The sequence below is a fragment of the Acipenser ruthenus genome, chromosome 2 (genome assembly GCF_902713425.1).
Source record: "Acipenser ruthenus chromosome 2, fAciRut3.2 maternal haplotype, whole genome shotgun sequence".
Lineage (NCBI taxonomy): Eukaryota > Metazoa > Chordata > Actinopteri > Acipenseriformes > Acipenseridae > Acipenser > Acipenser ruthenus.
In genome coordinates, this window is record NC_081190.1 from 98,204,021 (window position 1) to 98,225,227 (window position 21,207).

General features: G+C 38.9%; 1 protein-coding gene across 2 annotated transcripts in view; it reads right to left on the reverse strand.

Annotated features, from left to right (window-relative positions):
* Positions 1-2,365: 2,365 nt before the first annotated feature.
* Positions 2,366-21,207, reverse strand: part of LOC117409219 (mitochondrial proton/calcium exchanger protein-like) — a 46,116-nt gene continuing 27,274 nt past the window's right edge. Inside the window, exons 10-14 of one of the 2 annotated variants that reach the window (XM_034014901.3) lie at positions 20,309-20,464; positions 16,368-16,502; positions 15,076-15,269; positions 7,656-7,812; positions 2,366-6,852 (exon numbers count right to left, since the gene is read on the reverse strand). In XM_034014901.3, the coding sequence (XP_033870792.2) occupies positions 6,700-6,852; positions 7,656-7,812; positions 15,076-15,269; positions 16,368-16,502; positions 20,309-20,464 (795 nt within the window). In that variant the 3' untranslated portion in view covers positions 2,366-6,699. The remainder of the gene's footprint in view (positions 6,853-7,655; positions 7,813-15,075; positions 15,270-16,367; positions 16,503-20,308; positions 20,465-21,207) is intronic. The other variant, XM_034014902.3, reaches the window with a different exon arrangement.

Sequence of the window (21,207 nt, forward strand, 5' to 3'; positions counted from 1 at the left end):
GTTTTTAAAAATGAGTGACATTCCTTTCGTCACATTTGAGCCTTTCGGAAGCATGAGACAAGTGGCTAGAATTACAAGCAGCAAAACCTCCGTTAAAAAAATAAAATAAATTTAAAAAAGCAAGAGACACAAAGATCTAACAAGTCACTAACAACAGCTGAAATCGAAGAAAACAAAAACGCTTGGGCTGGCGTTTTTATTGGTTTGATGAAACTAAGACATGGTAAATCGACTGTCTTGTCTTGAAAATGTAAATGGTCTGTTTCGAGAATTCCATGCTTCAGTGCGTAATTCGTCTGGTCAAGACTACTCAATTTTGTTGTGTTAGCCTCTGTGCTGGTCTCAATCGCTCCGTAAACACTGCTGACATTAACCACAATGATAGCGTTAGGGACGAAACATTTAAAAATGTCAATAATGTATTTTTGTATCAGCTTCTGCAGTTCAGCGGTGGTAATACGTGGACAGTGAACTTTGTCTTTGCCTATTCTGTATCTTCGCATTATCAACAAAAATACATGATTGCGATTGAGACCAGCACAAAGGTTCATTTTAATTAATTACAATAAATAAACGTTGAAAACCTCTAGCTTAAGGTTTACAACAAATAGAACCTTGTTTGAGGTACTATTTTTTCTCCAAACCTGAAGGATATAATTATTTTGTTCATTTTTTTGAAGACAAAAAATGTTATTGTATCCGTTTTATAAGCGGGATAACACTGGGCTTGTGCGTTGTGTTGCATTACTTACGGTTTTGTTGGTTGAATCCAACTAGAGCTGTCGCGTGTTATCCCTTACTTTACAAGCTGTTGTGTTGAGTGCACATGAGCGCAATACACGAAAACTCCCTAGTAAAGAACACACTTTTAGACACTCCAAAAATACATATAATGGAGAGTAGACCTTTTTTTAACTTGGAGATATTCTTCATGTATGCATTTTCCTCCTGCTTCTGTAGCTGTTTTTAAGGTCTCTCACATTTTGGGTTTGCAATGGAATCTATATTATCTATGCTGTAGCTTCCTTTCTGTAATTATGTAACCTTTCCAGGGACCACATGAAAATGTAATGTTTGCATGGATAATGCCAACACAGCACAATGGCTGTCATTAGCAGCTCCCCAGCCTCATTTCCCCTGAAATCAGCCTCAAAATGTCTTTTCAGAAGCCGTTTCTGCTGGAATAGTTACTAAGCTAGACAAATAATGAACAGGGGATCAAACAGACAGAGCACATTATATATGACATTAATTTATATGCTACCTCAGACTGGGACCTAGGAGTCCCTCAAGGTTTCAACAGCATATGTTAATATACGGTGCTAAGATAAGGACTGAAAGGGATAACTCTGCCAGCCCCTTTTCCAAATCTACACAAAGTAGGTGGGCTGGCAGTGTTGAAAGGTCACATTGTCACATGATTTGAACAGAATGAAAAAGGCTGTTTGGCGATTGTAAAATAGCAATTAAAATGATATTTAAAACTACTTCCTGAGTAAGTTCTGAACAGAGACCTCACATCTCTTTGTATGCCTTTTATTATTTTAAATGCGGTTCTTTTTAACAATAATAAAATTAGAAAGACTAATGCTGCTGGAAAACAAATGACACGTGTGGCTAGTTTCACAGACCCCAATTAGCACTAGTCTTGGACTGCCTTACCTGAAGTAACACCTGGTAGTCCTAGACTAGTGCTAATTAGGTTCTGTGAAACCAGCCAGTGGTGTTCAGTGTTTAAATCTTTAAACACTTCTAATGGTAACAGCATATGTTTAATTCTGTATGCCATTTTTTTATTCACTTTATTGTTTTGCCCAAAATTAATTAAATTGTTACCCAGGACATTTAATTAAAACATGTACTCAAAACGTGTCCAGTATTGCGAGTTGCAGTAATGTTTTAATGTAGTACTTCAGATTTTTATGGGTACGGCAAAGTTATTAAGGTCTACATTACTACAGTACTTTTTATACAAGAGTTCTTGTATCTGATATAAAAAGCCGGGCTGAAAACAAAAGCAGCTTATGCTATGCAAACGAATATTGACTGGTTAAATAGCGCCATCTGCTGTTAACACAAATAATAGGTTGTGTATCAAGACTTGCATCTGTGGTCCACTTGCAGCTTTGTGTGTTTCTGGCTTTCAGGCTTGTTTGTAATTCACTGAATAACAGTGAAGTCACATATCCAAACATGTTGCAGTTTGTATTTGCTAGTTGCATTTCGTTTTTATGCATAACTATAAAACACTATTACGTATATTAATGCTGAAAAGAAACTCACAAGTCTTACAAATTCTCTCTCTTTTGGTATTACATTATGTTCTGTTAAGATTAATAAAAAGTTATAATAATTTTAAAAAATCTACATTTTTATATTCTTTTATTGAATTATTAAACATCTGAAAATCAATTAACAGCTTTGGTTCCAGCTATTACACACTTTAACCCATGGATTTTAGAAGAGATAGTCATCTTTTCCAAGATGACTATCAAGGGCTGACCAACCCTTAACCCTTGAGACCTCACTAGAAGGCATTCAAACATCTTTAAAATCCAGGTACAGGGGATAAAACAAACAATCATTTAAATTATCATGTTTAACAAACCCAAAATAAAAAACATATACCTCTATCTATATGTTTTAGTTATGTGCAAGATTTTTCCTTCTATATTAATTCATTTTTAAACTCTATGACTTGCATTGACTTTAAACGTTATTTTAACCAAAACATTCTCTTCCCTCATTGCATAACATTTTCCTAATTGCTTTTGTTCTTTAAGTCTTTTTTCTACAATTTATTTTTGCCTTCCTTGCCAGAACACTGCAAGTCTGACAGAAATACCACTCAATACCAGTCACATCCAGGCTGTACCATATTCCTCACAAGGTTAAACAAAGGTAGTTATTCTCTTGGCCATGCGAATGTATATCCACCTCACACTGTCATATATACATTTGTGTAGTCCATCTAATTGCATTATTACATTTTAAGGAGTTATTAGATTGGTGGGGGGGGGGGGGGGGGGCTTACTTTTCTTGTGTGCTTTGTGGTCATGGCAACTCCCATGACAGAGCTGCTTACAAAAAATTGTATGTATTGTAGAGGTATCTGTAATAAACGTCTAGCAAAATATTTCTTATCCTTCTTGTATACCAAGGAGGATTCAGTACTGACAGGAGTGACTGCTACCGAGTGAATTTCAAAATCAGTCATTAAAAACTAAATAAATGTGCAACACAGCAAAGAAAAGAAATCCTGAGAAATTAGAATGGCTTGTAACATATCCGGTTCATGACATTATTAACAAAGCACCAGAAGAAAAAGAAAACATTGCAGGCCATTTCTCTTTTTCTTGACTTTCCTGTTAACAAGCAGTCACGACGGCAGGAACACATACAGCAGAGCGCTGATGTGAAGACTCCATCTACAGAATGCAAACCATGGGCAAAGTGCTCACAGTGCAGCATAGGCCTTCCATGAGAAGTATCTAGCCAGGCCAACTCCAAGGCACACAAAAGAGTCCACAGTAGTGTGGTTACAAAGTTGCGTGCAAATTACCATGTGTCAGGTCAATGGTAAAGCTCAATTAAAACATGTTATGTAACAATGTTTTTTTTTTCATATGGTGCATTGTATATGAATCAACCTGAATAGATAGAATTTACAGTACAGTTGCATTGCCATTTAGTTTCCTCAAACTGGAGGTCTTCAGACTTGGTGAGTAAACATCTGAGCAAGAGAATAGGAAACATTAAAACGTTTCGGCAATCCCTTCCTCCTCCTCCTGCTCCCTTATTATCTGATCTGTACCGTTGACTGTGGTGTGTATAGAATTCAACACAAAGAGGACCAGAGCAGTTTCTCAAAGCTCTAACAGCATGTATGCCCTGTAACAGCATGTATGCCCTGTCCATGTAATTCAATGTTTAGACAGCTTCAGGTTGTCAAACTATTCATTATAACAGCAACAGATACATGCAACAGATTGACAATATCCAAGAGTTTCAACTTGGGCAAGATATGCAACAAATAACACTGTTTTCTACCAGTTCAACATTTCCACACTGTTTCACGCAATCAGTACAATATCTGTGACATGTTAAGTCTCATCTAAAATGCAGTTACTGCTTGGCGCATATGCCTATGCCGTATTTGAGAGCTCCCAGGCAGTTTGCTGTGCACTGTGGATTTATTACATTTTAGATGGCAGAATGTTGTGACAGATATTGTTCTTTGTTTGTATAACAATTTCAATAAAAAAAAACATAAAAATAAACACTGTTTACCAAACTCTTCCTTGTCCTGTCAAATAAGCCAATAAACAAAAGCGCTTACTATTTTGGTGCTAATAAAATTAAAAATGCTTCTAGAAAAATACAAAAACGGATAGAAATTAACTCTGAAATCATAAAACCATACTATAAAACGCAGGTCCTGTATTACAAGAATTAGGACTACATTCAAAATAATGGACTTGTGATAATGTTAAGTTATGAGAGGTAAAGAGACTTTTTAAAATTACACCTTTGTAAAAGTACACCTTTGTAAAAACAACACCAGTTGTAGGTGATGGTACCACTGGCGCACCACTAACATGTGCTACACAAACTTTCCCATAACGTTCCACCACTGCCTCAATACAGATGAATGCAGTCACTGCTTTACAGTCCTTGGCCTCTACTAAGTGGAAGTGTGTTATGTGGTGCTTTTGTGACGTGGACTACTATGCATGGTTAACTAAACTGGTAACGCCCACCTTATATCATTTGTGACCAGTTCCATTTGAACCAGGGCTCAGAGGAGACAGCCTGGGGCACTATTGTACTGGGCCACAAGTTATGGGCACTAAAAACCAAGCAAAACAAAGTAATGGCAGACCAGGAATCTGAGGAACAGACTTCTGTTAAAGGAGTAAAATGTCCATAAACACTAATATACAACTTGGATAGATGCATGTAAAAAGAGAAACCATCAGAAACCAAAAACCCAGGAGAAGACAAAGCAGTTGTGACACAACACTCACACCGAGTCAAAATAAAATGCATATAAGCTAAACATATTTTTATAGTGCAATTAAACATAGGCATTTACAGTTGATGTTTTACATCTACATACATTTATGAAGTAGTACACCAATGATTAACACAATTTACAACTGCAGGTCTGATGAGGAATATATACCAACTAAAATTTGTGAATATAAAATTATAGTATAAGCAGATTCAGGTCCGAAATGGAAAGATATGTTACTTTATCAGTTCAAGCTATTTATCTTTAGTTTGGGAAACCAAAAGAATGGATCTGGGCCGTTTTAAATACACTGCATTACATTAGTTTAGTCTGATATTTTATTCACTATTATCTGTGGCGGAAATTAAAATGAAAGTATTTACTCCTAATAAAAAATAATCATTTCAAAATGTCTTGAATTTCCATATCTGTAGATTATGTACGTATATTAATTTCCACTGTGGGCTGGCTGACTGAAGGCAAATATATGAAGTGGGCGATTAGCTCTCAGTGAAAACCAAGCCCAATGTCTGTAAAAAACTGTATGAAAAAGCAGCTACTTTCAAGATGTGTTCTCTTCCTTATAGCTGATATTACGAGTAACAACTGATAAAACAGTGAATCTCATGCGTTACATTGGGTGGTACAAATAATTAATGAAGAGTAGCAATATTTAGTCTATCAAATCCATTCTGATTGTATTCATCTTAACTGCAATTGATTCTGCATGTTCCGTCTTCCTAACGTTAAAAAAAAAAAAAAACACAAACTTTAAACCAAGAGCTTACACAGCAGCAACAACCAATCAATGCACCGAATCTCCTGCTTCACATAAGCCATAAATAGTTGCATTTCAGTTTTTATATCAAGTTTGTATATCAACATTGCATAAAAAGCTTAAATAAAAACACACAGGCTTCCAATGAGTTGAAATACGCAACTATTTAAAATCAACTATTCAGCGATCAATACTATATATATATATATATATATATATATATATATATATATATATGGCTATCAACAACAGCTTGCAATACCCCATTTCAAAACAACGCACCAAGTCATCTTGGTTGATCCCATTCATCAAAGTGTTTCATTATAGTTTATTTACTTACATTGGTATATTTAATAATGCCATTAACGTTTTTCCTGTCTCTCATTTCTCAGTTTGTATATAAAACATTAGCATGTTTAAGATCTCCACATTCAATATTATTATTATCATCATCATTATTAAATACATGGTTAAATGAGAGACCCACATTTAAATATATCTATAATAAAATAAAATCATGATTCCATGCTTCTGGAATGACGTCATATAATTTAGTGTGCAATTCACGTTTTTTAATTCTGTTCTTAAATTTCACAATGTAAAGTCTTTCATTTTGTGTTTTTTCTTTTTCATTTTTATAAAAACAAACAAAAAAAATTGGGCAAATCGTACCACCTTAAAACAATATTTTCAATTTTTGTGTGTGCGTGTGTAACTGATAAAGCTATCGTCCTATTTTGGTTTGCACCAGAGCAAAGTTTGCTACCATATTTATAAAACCCTCATGCACCAACTCTTATCTGCAGCTGAGGCACCTCTTGCTATTATTAATAGCATATTCATTTCCATCTCTGCCCTGGTGCAAATGGAGTGAAGCAGCGGGAGGTGATGAAGCGATGAGCCGGCCTCAGTTCTGCACTTCAGCAGCCTGCTCCTTCTCTGCCTTCTCCTTGGCTTTCTCCTTCTCCATCAGCTTCTCCTCCTTCTGCAGCATCACCATGATCTCAGCCACCTGGCTCGTTGAGATGTCAATGTCCTCCTTATCTATGAGCTCCACCACCTGCAGGTACAGTCACAGTCACCGTCTGGTTACATGGGGCACAACTCCTGTACAGTCACAGGTCACCGTCTGGTTACATGGAGCACACCTCCTGTACAGTCACAGGTCACCGCCTGGTTACATGGGGCACAGCTCCTGTACAGTCACAGTCACTGCCTGGTTACATGGGGCACAGCTCCTGTACAGTCACTGTCACCGCCTGGTTACATGGGGCACAGCTCCTGTACAGTCACTGTCACCGCCTGGTTACATGGGGCACAACTCCTGTACAGTCACAGTCACCGTCTGTTTACATGGGGCACAGCTCCTGTACAGTCACAGGTCACCACCTGGTTACATGGGGCACAGCTCCTGTACAGTCACAGTCACCGCCTGGTTACATGGGGCACAGCTCCTGTACAGTCACAGTCACCGCCTGGTTACATGGGGCACAGCTCCTGTACAGTCACAGTCACCGCCTGGTTACATGGGGCACAACTCCTGTACAGTCACTGTCACCGCCTGGTTACATGGGGCACAGTTCCTGTACAGTCACAGTCACCGCCTGGTTACATGGGGCACAGTTCCTGTACAGTCACTGTCACCGCCTGGTTACATGGGGCACAACCCCTGTACAGTACACCCACATTCCACTACAATTCGTACCACAATGCTTTGAGGTTATTGTAAGACTAAAGAATAGCTTCAAATGTTACTTTATGCAATTGAGTGGTTTTGACAACACAAAAGAGAATATGCAAAGCTACTTAATTCCTACAGTCCAGAAGTGCACCGTTGCTCCCCAGCCCAGATGCAGCGTTTACCTTGATGACGTCATCAATGTCGATCTTGCCGTCCTTGTTTTCGTCCAGAGTCTCTGCGATGCATTGCAGTTTGTGTTCCGGGATGTTCTGGATCTGTCTCATCACATCAATCAGCTCGTTGATACTGATGAGGTTCTCACTAAAGGAGAAGTACAAGCTGCATAAGGGAAACGGTTACTTTGTAGAACAGTAAGTAAAATGGTGGTGAGCGACGAGGAACATGCAAAGGCCTCCATGCTGGGGTCCCAAAACAGTTTCAAACCTTTTCACAGGTTTATTTCATGCCTGCCAGTTTTTTCACACTGTGGGTTATTTTGGTTATTTATTTAAAGCCGAATTTTTGAATCATGTATTTATCTTGATTTGGGCTGTTACCTTAGCATGTCTGTTTCAATGTGCATCTTTTATCTTGACAAGATAACCTCATTCTGCAAACTTGGAATGAACTTCCACTTGCGCACGGTACAATGCAGAATGTCAGTTTTGCTTGCTTAACTATGTTTGGCTCCACCTATATGTGTGAACAGGCATTCTCCCACTTGAATCACATCAAAAACAATGTGTGGTCAAGATTAACAGAAGAAAGCCTGAATGCTTGCATGAAGCTAAACCTCATGAGCTATGAACCGCTTAGAAAATAGGGAAACGATGCAGGAGCAAAAGTCACATTAAAGAAGCGCACTGCAAATACAATAACCATTTACATTTTTTTTTTTTTTGCACTTTAAAGTACATAAATTGTGTGTTTATAATTGGCTCTTTGCAGACCGCTTGCTCTAAATTTCCATTGTCTGGCTCTCTCCACAAAAAGGTTGCCGACCCCTGTGCTAGGTGAAACAGCGATTTGAAATGTCAACTTTACTTACCAAAGTAACTTATTTAGTTTTTCAAACTGCACTTAAAATGTGTAGCTTTTAAAGACTATTTTGCACTGATTGAATGTTCCATTACATAAAGCTTACATTTAAAAGTTGAAATGTTATTGTTCTGATTTAATACTCATTAATGCTATTTTTAATTCAAAAGTAATTGCTGCAGAATATATATTTGTTATCTTCACAGATTTTAGGAAATTTTACTGCAGATTTCCATGGGGACTAATTAAAATTGAACAAAGACAGTCCTGTGCATTAGTGATAAAAGCTAATGCCTGGCTTCAGCGCAGGGAGCTATGTCCTCGCAGGCTCAAATCTAGGCTGCTAGTTTACAAAAATAAAGCATTTTCTGAACAAATAAATAGTTAAGTTAAACTGTGTTTTTCTTTCTGTGGACAATAATTGGCTTTATATACGAATCCTAGGCAAAATTACACAAGACATTACAATACTTTGGCCTTGACTGAAGCTTAGCGGCCTCGTGCTCTCTACAAATTCACTGAACAAAGGCCATTTTAGCCTTACCATTACATCTTATACTAGTAAATAAATGTTGCCATGTCTATTTTTGGAAATGATTTATCAGTTAAATTAATAATAATAACAATAATAATAACAATAATAATAACAATAATAATAACAATAACAATAATAATAATAATAATAATAATAATAATAATAATAATAATAATAATAATAATAATAATAATAATGTACAGTCAGATGATTGTTGGCAAGGCAGAAATTACAAATCAACATTGCACATCATTACATCATCTGTGAACCACTTAATTTTGGTATATTTGCTTGATCCACAAATCATGTCTTTTTATTGTACTTATTCACACACTGTGCTTCTCCGTGTGTCTGGAGTAAAGAAGTGTTAAATTGTGACTGTCAATTTGAAAATACTGGGACCCCATGTTAACCACTGGGTTAGCTTAAGAAAATAAACAAAAGGACTCCACCACCATTTTACTTTACAGTGCACAAAACATGACATTTCACAGACATCCAATACAGCAACTCAACTTTTTTTTTTTTTTTACATTGTTTAAATTAATTCCACCAGATGGGGCTGTTTTTACCAGCAACCGAATAAGAGGCTATCCATAAAGGCCTTTCACTGCCTTTCTGAGGAACACCTAGTGAACAAGTATTGCAGCCTCAGTTCAGAAATTGATCATCATTAAATCTCCGCATTGAATCCCATTAGTTTAACCCTTCGGCTCTGGTGAACATTCTACCTGTTTCAGGTGTGACTGACATAACGTGACTTTCGGCTTGTGTATCAGGACAAATATCTACCGAAAGCAAACCATATTATACCTCAGAAGATTATTAAGGGAATAACGTCTTCAATCTATGATGAAATATACCCTACGATTACCTAGTTTGAATGTAAAAAATAAAGGTTTTAAAATGTACTAAAATTCATTTTCCTATATGTCTTCATAAGTGTAATTTACTGTAAACATATAAGTGGTAGCCACAACTCTCAGGAACTAGGATCAGAAATAATTTTATAAATACCATGTCTGGTTTTCATTTTACACCAAATTGTTTATAAGATAGCTATTAACCCTTTGCGGTCCTATGTCGGACCTGGTCCGACATTGCAATTTTCCCTTTCCGGTCCAATGTTGGACCCTGTCCGACATCATCAAAAAGATGTAAATAACAGGTCTCTAGTCATTTTTTCTCCGTAAAAAGCCGGGAAAATCATTCAATGGCCGAGTGAGACCGATAGGAGCCGAGAGAAGCTGGAAAAAAAAGGGGGGGGGGGCGTATCTCATGAATACAGATAGCCCCGACACCACATAGATAACACAGACATAAACAAACAAGACAGCTGCTTCTGCATCCAGCGTTCAAAGCATAACACAGACATTTGCAGATCTTTTTTTAGATGTTATAGTAATAAAATAATGACTTGGATCGCATTATTGAGGAGTTTGGTAATAAAACACGTGATCATGAGATGATTTATCGGTATGTACAATTATTAAGTGGTATGTGAAAAATATAGCGAACAAGGGGTGGGGCGGGGCTGGAGATGCAGTACTGAGTGTCCTGTTAATATGCAGTGCCTTTTAAACCTGTTTTACTGTGAAAAAAAATACTTTTAAAACAGCGCATCTAAAATAAACTGCGTGTGTGAAAATAAGATGGACCTGACGAGCCTGAGACGCGCTGAATAAATGGACCGCAAAGGGTTAAATGTATTTATTTATCTAAATGCTAGAAGTCTCAGAATCAAAATGTTAGAACTTGAAGCTACTGCACTAACAAGTAACTACAATGCAATAGGTGTTACAGAAACTTGGTTATCCGAGAGAGACGAATATAATATTAGTGGGTACACACTGTATAGGAAAGACAGGCAGGACAGAAGAGGCGGAGGGGTAGCGCTATACATAAAAAAAATAGTCTTGAATCCCAGGTGTTAAATCTGGACAAAGAAAACAACGCAGAATCAATATGGGTCAGAATAATGGACAAAAATTCAAAAGGGCATAATGACAGGGGTATGCTATAGACCGCCAAATTCAGATACAGAGCAAAATAATCTGTTATACAATGACATAAGAAATGTGTGTAGCAAAGGAGAAGCCATACTAATGGGGGATTTCAACTTCCCCCGTATAAAATGGGAAAACCTGGTGGGGAGCACGACAGATGAAATTGAAATGGTGGAAATGACAAATGACTGCTTCCTAACACAATTTGTCAAGGCACCGACTAGAGGGGAGGCATGCCTTGGTTTAGTCTTTTCAAATAACAAAGACAGAATAACTAAAAACAGAGGTCAGAGAACCACTGGCAAACTCAGACCACAACATTGTCTCATTTGAAGTGATTTTTAAAACCCAAAAAGTAATGACTAAAGCAAAGATTTATGATTTTAGGCAAACTATGAAGATATGAAACAGAGAGTAACAGAAGTAGATTGGAGTAAACAATCAGAGAAAACATCCACAGAAAAAGAAAACAATTACATTCCAAAAGTAGACAAATCTAAATCAAAACAAAATGGCCAAAAACAAAAGTACACAGAAAGAGTGCTTGGAACTGCAAACGCAAGTCAAAAAGGAAGTTAGAAAGGCCAAGAGAGAGATAGAAATGAATATTGCTAAGGGGTCTAAAACCAATTCCAAAACGTTTTTCCAATATTATAACAGCAAGAGAACATCCAAAGAGGAGGTTAAATGTCTAAGAGTCTACCAGCTCCTGGTCCAGGCCCTGGTACTCTCCCGCCTAGACTACTGCAACTCCCTCCTGGCTGGCCTCCCTGCGTCCGCCACCCGTCCGCTCCAGCTCATCCAGAACTCTGCTGCCCGCCTGGTGTTCTCTCTGCCTCGCTTCGCCCATGCTACTCCACTACTCCGCTCGCTCCACTGGCTCCCGATCACCGCTCGCATCCAGTTCAAGACTCTTGTACTAGCCTACAGATGCCTTGACCAGACTGCACCCAGCTACCTCTAGACCCTCATCTCTCCCTACACCCCCACTCGACCTCTCCGCTCCGCCTGCACTAGAAGACTGGCTCTACCTCCGCTACGCTCCCCTGCCTCCCGAGCCCGCTCCTTCTCCACCCTTGCTCCGCAGTGGTGGAACGACCTTCCTACAGATGTCAGGACTGCCCAGTCCCTGACCACATTCCGGCGCCTCCTTAAGACTCACCTCTTCAAACAGCACCTGTAGAACTCCTCTGTTGTATCCTGGGACAGTATCACCCTTCATTTAAATGTGCTTTAATTTGCTCTTATCTGCCCCCTATTTTACTGCATTTAATCCTGTACTTCAGAATATTGTAATCTGCCAAGTGTTTAACCTGTAGTATTTTGTACTTAATCATATCCTGATGTAACTATCACTATTATCTGCTGTATTATTGAATTGTGGTTTGTCACACTTGAACAAAAAATATTGTATTTCTTGCTCTATTGTATTACTTGTATTGTAACACTTGAATGTATTTGCTTGCGATTGTAAGTCGCCCTGGATAAGGGCGTCTGCTAAGAAATAAATAATAATAATAATAAAAGAGATTCAAATGGCAAAATCATAGACGAAGAGAAAAAAATAGCAAATATATTAAATGATTACTTTTCACAAGTTTTTACAAAGGAGGATACGGACAACATGCCCCACATGTCAACCTGTTCCTATCCAGTTTTAAATAACTTTAGCATAACAGAGGCAGAACATAAGAACATAAGAACATAAGAAAGTTTACAAACGACAGGAGGCCATTCAGCCCATCTTGCTCGTTTGGTTGTTAGTAGCTTATTGATCCCAGAATCTCATCAGGCAGCTTCTTGAAGGATCCGAGGGTATCAGCTTCAACAACATTACTGGGGAGTTGGTTCCAGAACCTCACAATTCTCTGTGTAATAAAGTGCCTCCTATTTTCTGTTCTGGATGCCCCTTTATCTAAACTCCATTTGTGACCCCTGGTCCTTGTTTCTTTTTTCAGGTCAAAAAGTCCCCTGGGTCGACATTGTCTATACCTTTTAGGATTTTGAATGTTTGAATCAGATCGCTGCGTAGTCTTCTTTGTTCAAGACTGAATAGATTCAATTCTTTTAGCCTGTCTGCATACGACATGCCTTTTAAACCCGGGATAATTCTGGTTGTTCTTCTTTGCACTCTTTCTAGAGCAGCAACACCTTTTTGTAACTAGGTGACCAGAACTGAACACAATATTCTAGGTGAGGTCTTACTAATGCATTGTAAAGTTTTAACATTACTTCCCTTGATTTCAATTCAACACTTCTCACAATATATCCGAGCATCTTGTTGGCCATTTTTATAGCTTCCCCACATTGTCTAGATGAAGACATTTCTGAGTCAACATAAACTCCTAGGTCTTTTTCATAGTTCCCTTCTTCAATTTCAGTATCTCCCATATGATATTGATAATGCACATTTTTATTGCCTGCATGCAATACTTTACACTTTTCTCTATTCAATTTCATTTGCCATGTGTCTGCCCAGTTCTGAATGCTGTCTAGATCATTTTGAATTACCTTTGCTGCTGCAACAGTGTTTGCCACTCCTCCTATTTTTGTGTCGTCTGCAAATTTAACAAGTTTGCTTACTATACCAGAATCTAAATCATTAATGTAGATTAGGAATAGCAGAGGACCTAATACTGATCCCTGTGGTACACCACTGGTTACCTCACTCCATTTTGAGGTTTCTCCTCTAATCAGTACTTTCTGTTTTCTACATGTTAACCACTCCCTAATCCATGTGCATGCATTTCCTTGAATCCCTACTGCGTTCAGTTTGAGAATTAATCTTTTATGCGGGACTTTGTCAAAAGCTTTCTGGAAATCTAAATAAACCATGTTGTATGCTTTGCAATTATCCATTGTCAATGTTGCATCCTCAAAAAAGTCAAGCAGGTTAGACACGATCTCCCTTTCCTAAAACCATGCTGACTGTCTCAGAGGATATTGTTACCATATAGGTAATTTTCCATTTTAGATCTTATTATAGTTTCCATAAGTTTACATATAATAGAAGTCAGGCTTATTGGTCTGTAGTTACCTGGTTCGGTTTTGTCTCCCTTTTTGTGGATCGGTATTACGTTTGCGATTTTCCAGTCTGTCGGTACAACCCCTGTGTCAAGAGACTGTTGCATGATCTTGGTTAGCGGTTTGTAAATAACTTCTTTCATTTCTTTGTTTATTTGTTTATTTTAAGAGCTCCTAGTCCCTTTAACACTTCTGCGCTTTAAAATCATAGTATATACGGTAATCAAAAATGAAACCCTAAGATACTGAAATGCTGCCCCTCATAATAAAAGGTAAAGCCTGGGGCTTTAGTGAAATGCATTTTGATTGGAGAATGAATATGATTATGAATATTTCACTACAGTTAATATTTTGGTAATTTATTTTTGGGTTTATAAACATTTTGAATGATTTAGTATGATGTCTGGTAAGCTTGTACTTGTGATCGCCGAATCTCCCGACAGGAAAAAATAAATAAATTAAAAAAACCCACACACAACAACTCGCTCATCTAGCTTTCTGTCTATGTTACTTTAATTTTGAAAGTATATAAAACCATCCCTGATTGGTTGTTGGAGCCTCTGGAGATGTCAGTCATTTGGTAAGCAACCAACGGTTGTTTAAACCGATTTCTAGCGGGACCATAGTGAAAGGGTTAAAGGCATGCAGCATGATTTGCAAACACATTTTTCTGGGGTCTATTCAATTGGTATAAAAATGGTGGCAGATAAAAAATACTGTTGCCTTTTAAATATTAAAATTAGGAACAAATCTGTCATTTGACTTATTTTGAAAAACAAATACAGACACAGGCAGACACAGGCAGACACACACACACTGTTACGAGATGCTGTTATTGACCCCTTCTTTTAATGTTTTAAACAACATCTGTATTAGGATCCCCTAGCGTTTAAGATCAATTGTCTCGACCCTGCTGTCTTATCACCAAGATGGTGTGCAGTTGAATTTGGAAAGTTATTATCCCTGGGCGCACAATAACCTCAGAAACACCAAGCTTACCCAGTGGACGGCGTGGTCTTGCTGTCCAGCTGTCCGTCCAGCAACTTTGTGTCCGTCTCCAGCTCGGAGATGATCTTGCCGATCCGGCCGATCATGCGGTTCACCCTCTTCGTCAGCCTCTTGCTGGCTTTGGACTCCTGCACGGTTTCTTCCTGCCCAGTCTTCGACAGCTCCTTCTTGATCTCCTCCAAATCCTGCACCGGGGAGAAAGCGTGCAGTGAGGACGACATGAACTTTGAAAGCAAGCGCAAAGGCGCATTTTAATACAGTTTGTATGGCAATGCTGGTAGGAAAAATGTATTGGCAGGTACTGTCAGATTCAATCTCTGCTCTATTTGGCACAGCTCTCTAAATTGTCTGTCAAAAGGCATTAGTGTTGTGTGTGCTAGAATATTGTTGAATGCATGCCGCAGTGTATCAGGTTATGGGATGCCTTGTATGCTTTTGTTGGGAGCCATTTTTGAAAGAAAAATCGCCATCCAAATATAATAAAATATGTATGTATGGCTTGCCTTCGCTCACATAAATTATGTTTAATTCATATTTGTTGACAGATTAATATAACTAACACAATTACATAAAGATTTCTGTAGGACGGTTTCATATTTGGAACCAGTACATTGACTGAATAAAGAACCCTGCCTAGTTTAAAAGATTAAACCTGGCTGGTTTTACACGCCCCAATCAGCAATCATTTTGGACACTGATGTTATTTTAGGGAAGCTAGTCCAAGATTATTGCCAATTGAGGTCTGTAAAGCCAGCGGTAAATGTCCTCTTCATTGTAGTGGGTTTGAATGGATTTTGAAGAAATTGAAAAGGGGCTAAGTGCTGGACAGAGAGCAGCTGTGCAGATACAACCTGTTCTAGGAAAACGAATGGTCCCACTTGTCAGACTCTAGCAATAAGTAACTGCTTACCTTTTTAATTTGCCTTGCCTTAGATGATATGAGGCCTACACTTGAAACAGACCAATTAGGTGCCCACGTCTAGCTAATACCATATTTTGCTTGATTTCTTTGTAAATGTTTTTTACTTGTTTTTTTTGTGAATTTCTCTTTTCTCTATTGTAGTGAATTGTTATTTTGCATCCTTTGAGTTCTGCTACGCTACACTCCTCTCATGTATTATTCTTTTTCTCTGGGCCCGGTTTTGCACTGTGGGCAAATTGGCCACTTCATACATTTGCTATGGAGTGAGGAATTTGCCCATAGTGGAAAATGTCGTCCTCTGTGTATTGGGTTAAGGAGAGTCATCCCCCCAGCTCCAGTGCTCTCTCCAGGAGCTGGTTACCTCATTGTACTCCTGGACGTCATCCTTCAGCTCCTCCAGCTCCTCCTTCTCTTTGGTCAGCAGCTTCTTCTGCTCCTTCAGTTTAGTGCAGGCATCACTCAGCATGTCAATCTCCTCTTTGGTTATCTCCTCTCCCTGCCAAACAAAGCCCAGGCTCGTGATACATACACATTCACACACACTACCTGATGGGCATCCTCAAGTAATGCTCATATGCACGCTGGAAACGGATTCTCACATGTTAGGGTCTAGGCTGTGGAGTCTGCTTTACGAGATGGTAGAAGAGATTGTTATTTCGAAGTGTGGTAATTTTATTTCCAATCCAAATGATGATTGGCGATGACCGCTGAACACAGTCATAGCAAATGGTTAATTTAGAATATAAAACTTAGAATATATATATATATATATATATATATATATATATATATATATATATATATATATATATGTTATGGCCAAAGTCCAAAATCGGCCAATGACGTCAATGACTGGGCACTGTTGTCAGAGCCCCAAATCTACGGCTAATGACATCACTGCCCGATTTTGCCGGTCAATGTAGTCATAGAGATGGAGTGATCTTGTGCGATTTGTTTTTGTGATGTGTTTACAAAGATTCTAAGGGGATATATCAGCGATTATACTGCTATATAAAATATATATATTTTATTCAAACCTTCTTAAATAAAATTACCACTCAATTTCCAAAGTTTTGAGATCAATCAGCTACGGAAACGTGTTTCTTTCAAAACTGCACATTTGTACATGCCTGTTTTTATATATACTGTAACTGCAGTAGGCTAATTCAGTGCATATCATTAAAATGAAGGTGTTTTTCAATGTGTGCACACCCAAATGGTTGTCTGTCACTCACAGGGTACTGTGTGTGACAGAGTAAACTATGTTAAGTACATCATGTATTTTCAGCATGAAACTAACTGGCATTTAGTAGGAAAGTTTCCAGAGGAATGTTTTTAATAGCCAGCCAGCTTAGTTAGACCCAGTTTTAATGACGCCGTGGTATTTCTGAAAGATCTGTTAATCTGCCACAGAAAAGAAGAAAGCATGAAAGACTGCTTCTGTAAACAATCTAAGATTTTAAAAGGAGGAAATTGAAGTTTTAAAATTACACGTTTCCAAAGTCAATCTGTGAATGCCACATTTCATCTTTAAAAGGAAGTGTGGTTTTGAGATGAATTCTGGCTAACTGGAGATGTTGGCAACAAATTAAATTGCACTTTCTGCTAAGCTGAAACCAATCAGCAATGCTAACAATAAAAATGTTTTTCAAAAGCAGATTTATATATATATATATATATATATATATATATATATATATATATATATATATATATATATATATATATTATTCTTTTTCACTATTGGGTCATTCCATGACAAATCAAATATAAGACTGAAAAAACAAGCTTGCAGCATCCCACTGATGGCTAGATTGTAAGCCCTGAAGACATGTATTACTTCTGCAAGACTGCCTTCAACAGTATAACCTTGATCTTTGCACCCGCAAAAGACATCATGGCCAATGCTGAACACTTAAGTCCAAGTCTGCATTAACCATAAAGAGCACTAAAACACCTATATAAATTCATCCCTATTCCCAGACTCAAGTCTTTCCTCTCCATAAGTGAATCAGAAGCTTCAAGTGTCTCCTGGGATGGCTCTGATGAATCCAAAGCTGAGGAAGAAGATGCAGTTTTATATCCAAGAGGAAGTTTTGTTTCTGTCATCTATGCAGATACGTATTGTAAGGGTATGACTGAAAATGACTCTGAGGACTTTGGGGACTTTTATATCCAATTCATGCACCCTGGTGGGAAATTGCAGCAGTATCGCTGTTCAGAGAAGGATGACAAATGTTGGGTATCCCATGGCAACATTCTTTGCAGTGCTACATGCCCGAGCCTCACTTAGTCTACCTCAAGAGGCTACAAGTTTCAGAATCAAGATCTCATTGACAGATGTGACCTTTGTGTTATTCATTTACTCATGGCATCGGACTCAAACGAAATGTTTGGAGTTGGTAGGGTGTAACCTGTTGGGTGATTTGTCACAGAATGGCCCTGTGGTGCATTTACTGGCACAAGAAAACATATTTAAAATCCCTGTTTTTTTTAGTTTTTACAATATGCCTCATACGGTGGAAAAAATCATAAAGCTGCATTTCATTTTAAAAAGAAGCAAGGAAATCTAAAGCAAGTTCAATTGCGGGTTAACGTTTTTCCAGGACACCCCTACATTTATAATACAGTGCTCCCCCTTTATAAAGCACCCCTTTAAACTGTGGAACAGGTCACAAGGCAGTACGGTTATGGCTCCCATTTGCCATTACACTAACACTAGTAGGCGGAACACAAATAGCCTCTTAACTATGGCTCCCGACTACACATTATAAAGGAGTTAAAAACAATAGGGCACTGTTTTCTGTGTACTCTGAAATATTAATATATCACAACTAGAAAGGGTTGGTTGGTTGCACTGCAAGTGCTTAAACAGAAGGCGCACATATATGATGTGTACCACAAGCAACCAGCTGCATAGACCAACACTCAAGTTATGAAGGGCATTACCAACAGAATACATTGTGTGAGACAGAGTAGCACATACTGTAGATGGACAGCACAATACAAAGCATGTGTCTAACCTGGACACAAAGAAATTTCTGCCATTTCTCAAACTGCGCAGCATGGAAAAAGAAAGCAAATTGTTGCAGCATGAAAGAAAGCAAAGAATTGCATGTGAAAGAAAGAAGGCAAAAGAAGGGCTTGCATGTTACAGCAGGTGAACAGATTAATATGTTCTAGCTTAAAGGGTGGGGTGTACTTATTTTTATCTTTCCACTTCCTTCCCTCCTCAAGATAGGCGTTTACACTGTACAGATACCATTAGAGGAAATTCTTAGAAATGTAAAACTGTCAACATGGGCTTAAAAAAAAACAAAAAAACAAAAACATGCCATTTAAAAACTATTCTTAAAACCATATGGTGCATTACACCTTTAAAGCAGGTTCAATTATTAGATTTACTGTACAGAAACACGTATGTTAGGATGTACTACGCTGTTATTACAGTGATGAAAACCATTGCATAGCAGATTGACAACATCTGAGCTTGTTACCTGTACCCTGTAGGTAATCAAGATTGTATTAAAACCTGGAATGAATGAAATTGCTATCCAATAGTCTTGTCCCTCTCGACCTGTGAGGGCATGGTGCAAGAGGAACAGAGTACCCTTAATGAAATGGCACGACAATTTATTCCGTAGGGTAGATGGAAGTCGGTCAGTTCGGAAAGGGGCGGAGCTATGGCACCCGAGCTCAGTGACCCAGACGGTAAGCGGCGTGGCATCCGAGGACTGGAGGAGCGGATGCGCTCGTTAACCTCGGGGTCATGGGCGAGGGTATAAATAGGGGGCATGGCTTGAGTGATCTGTTCCTTTGCATATGGTTAAGTTAACTAACCGAGAAGGAGCCTGTCTTGTGAAAATAAACCGTGAGTGTTTCGTGTCTGTGTCTTAACACTGTGTGTCTTGTGTGTTGTTTCACTAAAGATTACTGAGCACGATCCGGAGCTGCAGCCGCAGGCCAGCGAGAAACCCGGACTTCACCACTCACCTTTTTCCACTACAGGAACTGTCTTTTGTTTGCACCATTAGCACTTGAATCACGCACTGTCTTTGTGTTTGTGTTTTGTGTGGGTGTCTGAACAGGACTTTTGGGGTTACGGGTCAAACCCGTGGATTAGAAATAGAAGTGATACACGCCGCTGTATCACTTCCAGCACTATTATTATTTGCAGGTTTACCTTAAGGCTCTGGACATTTATTAAATTAAATAAACACCCTTGCACCTGTACCAACGTTGTCTGTGTGATTATTCTGCATTGCATTCACCTGCACGTCGTTACCACTTTGCCACACCCACCTTAATCCCTTCCAAGACTGGAGCCGTGTCCTTCAAGGTCTCCGAATGGCTCTCCAGGTTGACGGTGGCAAGCTCCTGCTCCGTATCCATGGCGATCTGGCTTTTCTTAACATTGACAGCTGCTGCCTCCATGTTCACCGCAGTCTCTACTTCTTTCTGTGTATGCAAACAATATCTCGTCAACACACAGCAAGAGCACGCCGTCTTCAATACAGGAAGACAAAGTCAAGCTTGACCGCTTTATCCCAGTGAAGTCTTACAAGGAGGCTTTAGGCTATTTGGGACCTAAACATTAAAAGAGAATGTATGTTTAAGCAGATCACCACAAGCTACATCCACAGTTTGCACATGTAAAAATGCAAGTGTGACATATGGATGGATGGATGGACAAACAGACTCCTCCATATTCACTTGCCTGCAGCTCCAAAACATTGATGTGGAGACCCTGCCAAGGGGGGTTCCACACACGTTGCGCACCCCAGCCCAAACTGGACACATCCTTGGTGATGAAATCCCTTCTGGCGACACTGCCCAGTGCTACGCCGAGGCGGAGATGGGCAGGCTGTTTCCACCAAGAAAGTGCCTTTAGACAGTAGCGAGACACTCTCAATAGGCGGTCGTGGTTCAAAAACCCTGCTGAAAAACCCTGCTGTTGAACCAGACCAGTGGAGGGCGCATGCGCAGGAGACTCAAAGGTAGAGTCTGAGAAGCTGCTGCCATCAAGCCCAGATGTTTCTGGAACGTCACTACCATGAGCTCTCTGTTGAGCTGAAATATCTCTAAACAAGCGGCTATACTCTGCACTCTGCTGTCCGATAGAGTGGACAGCATGGACATGGAGTCCAAGCACACGTCTAGATAGGATGTCTGAGTAGGCATGAGCTGGCTCTTCACATGAT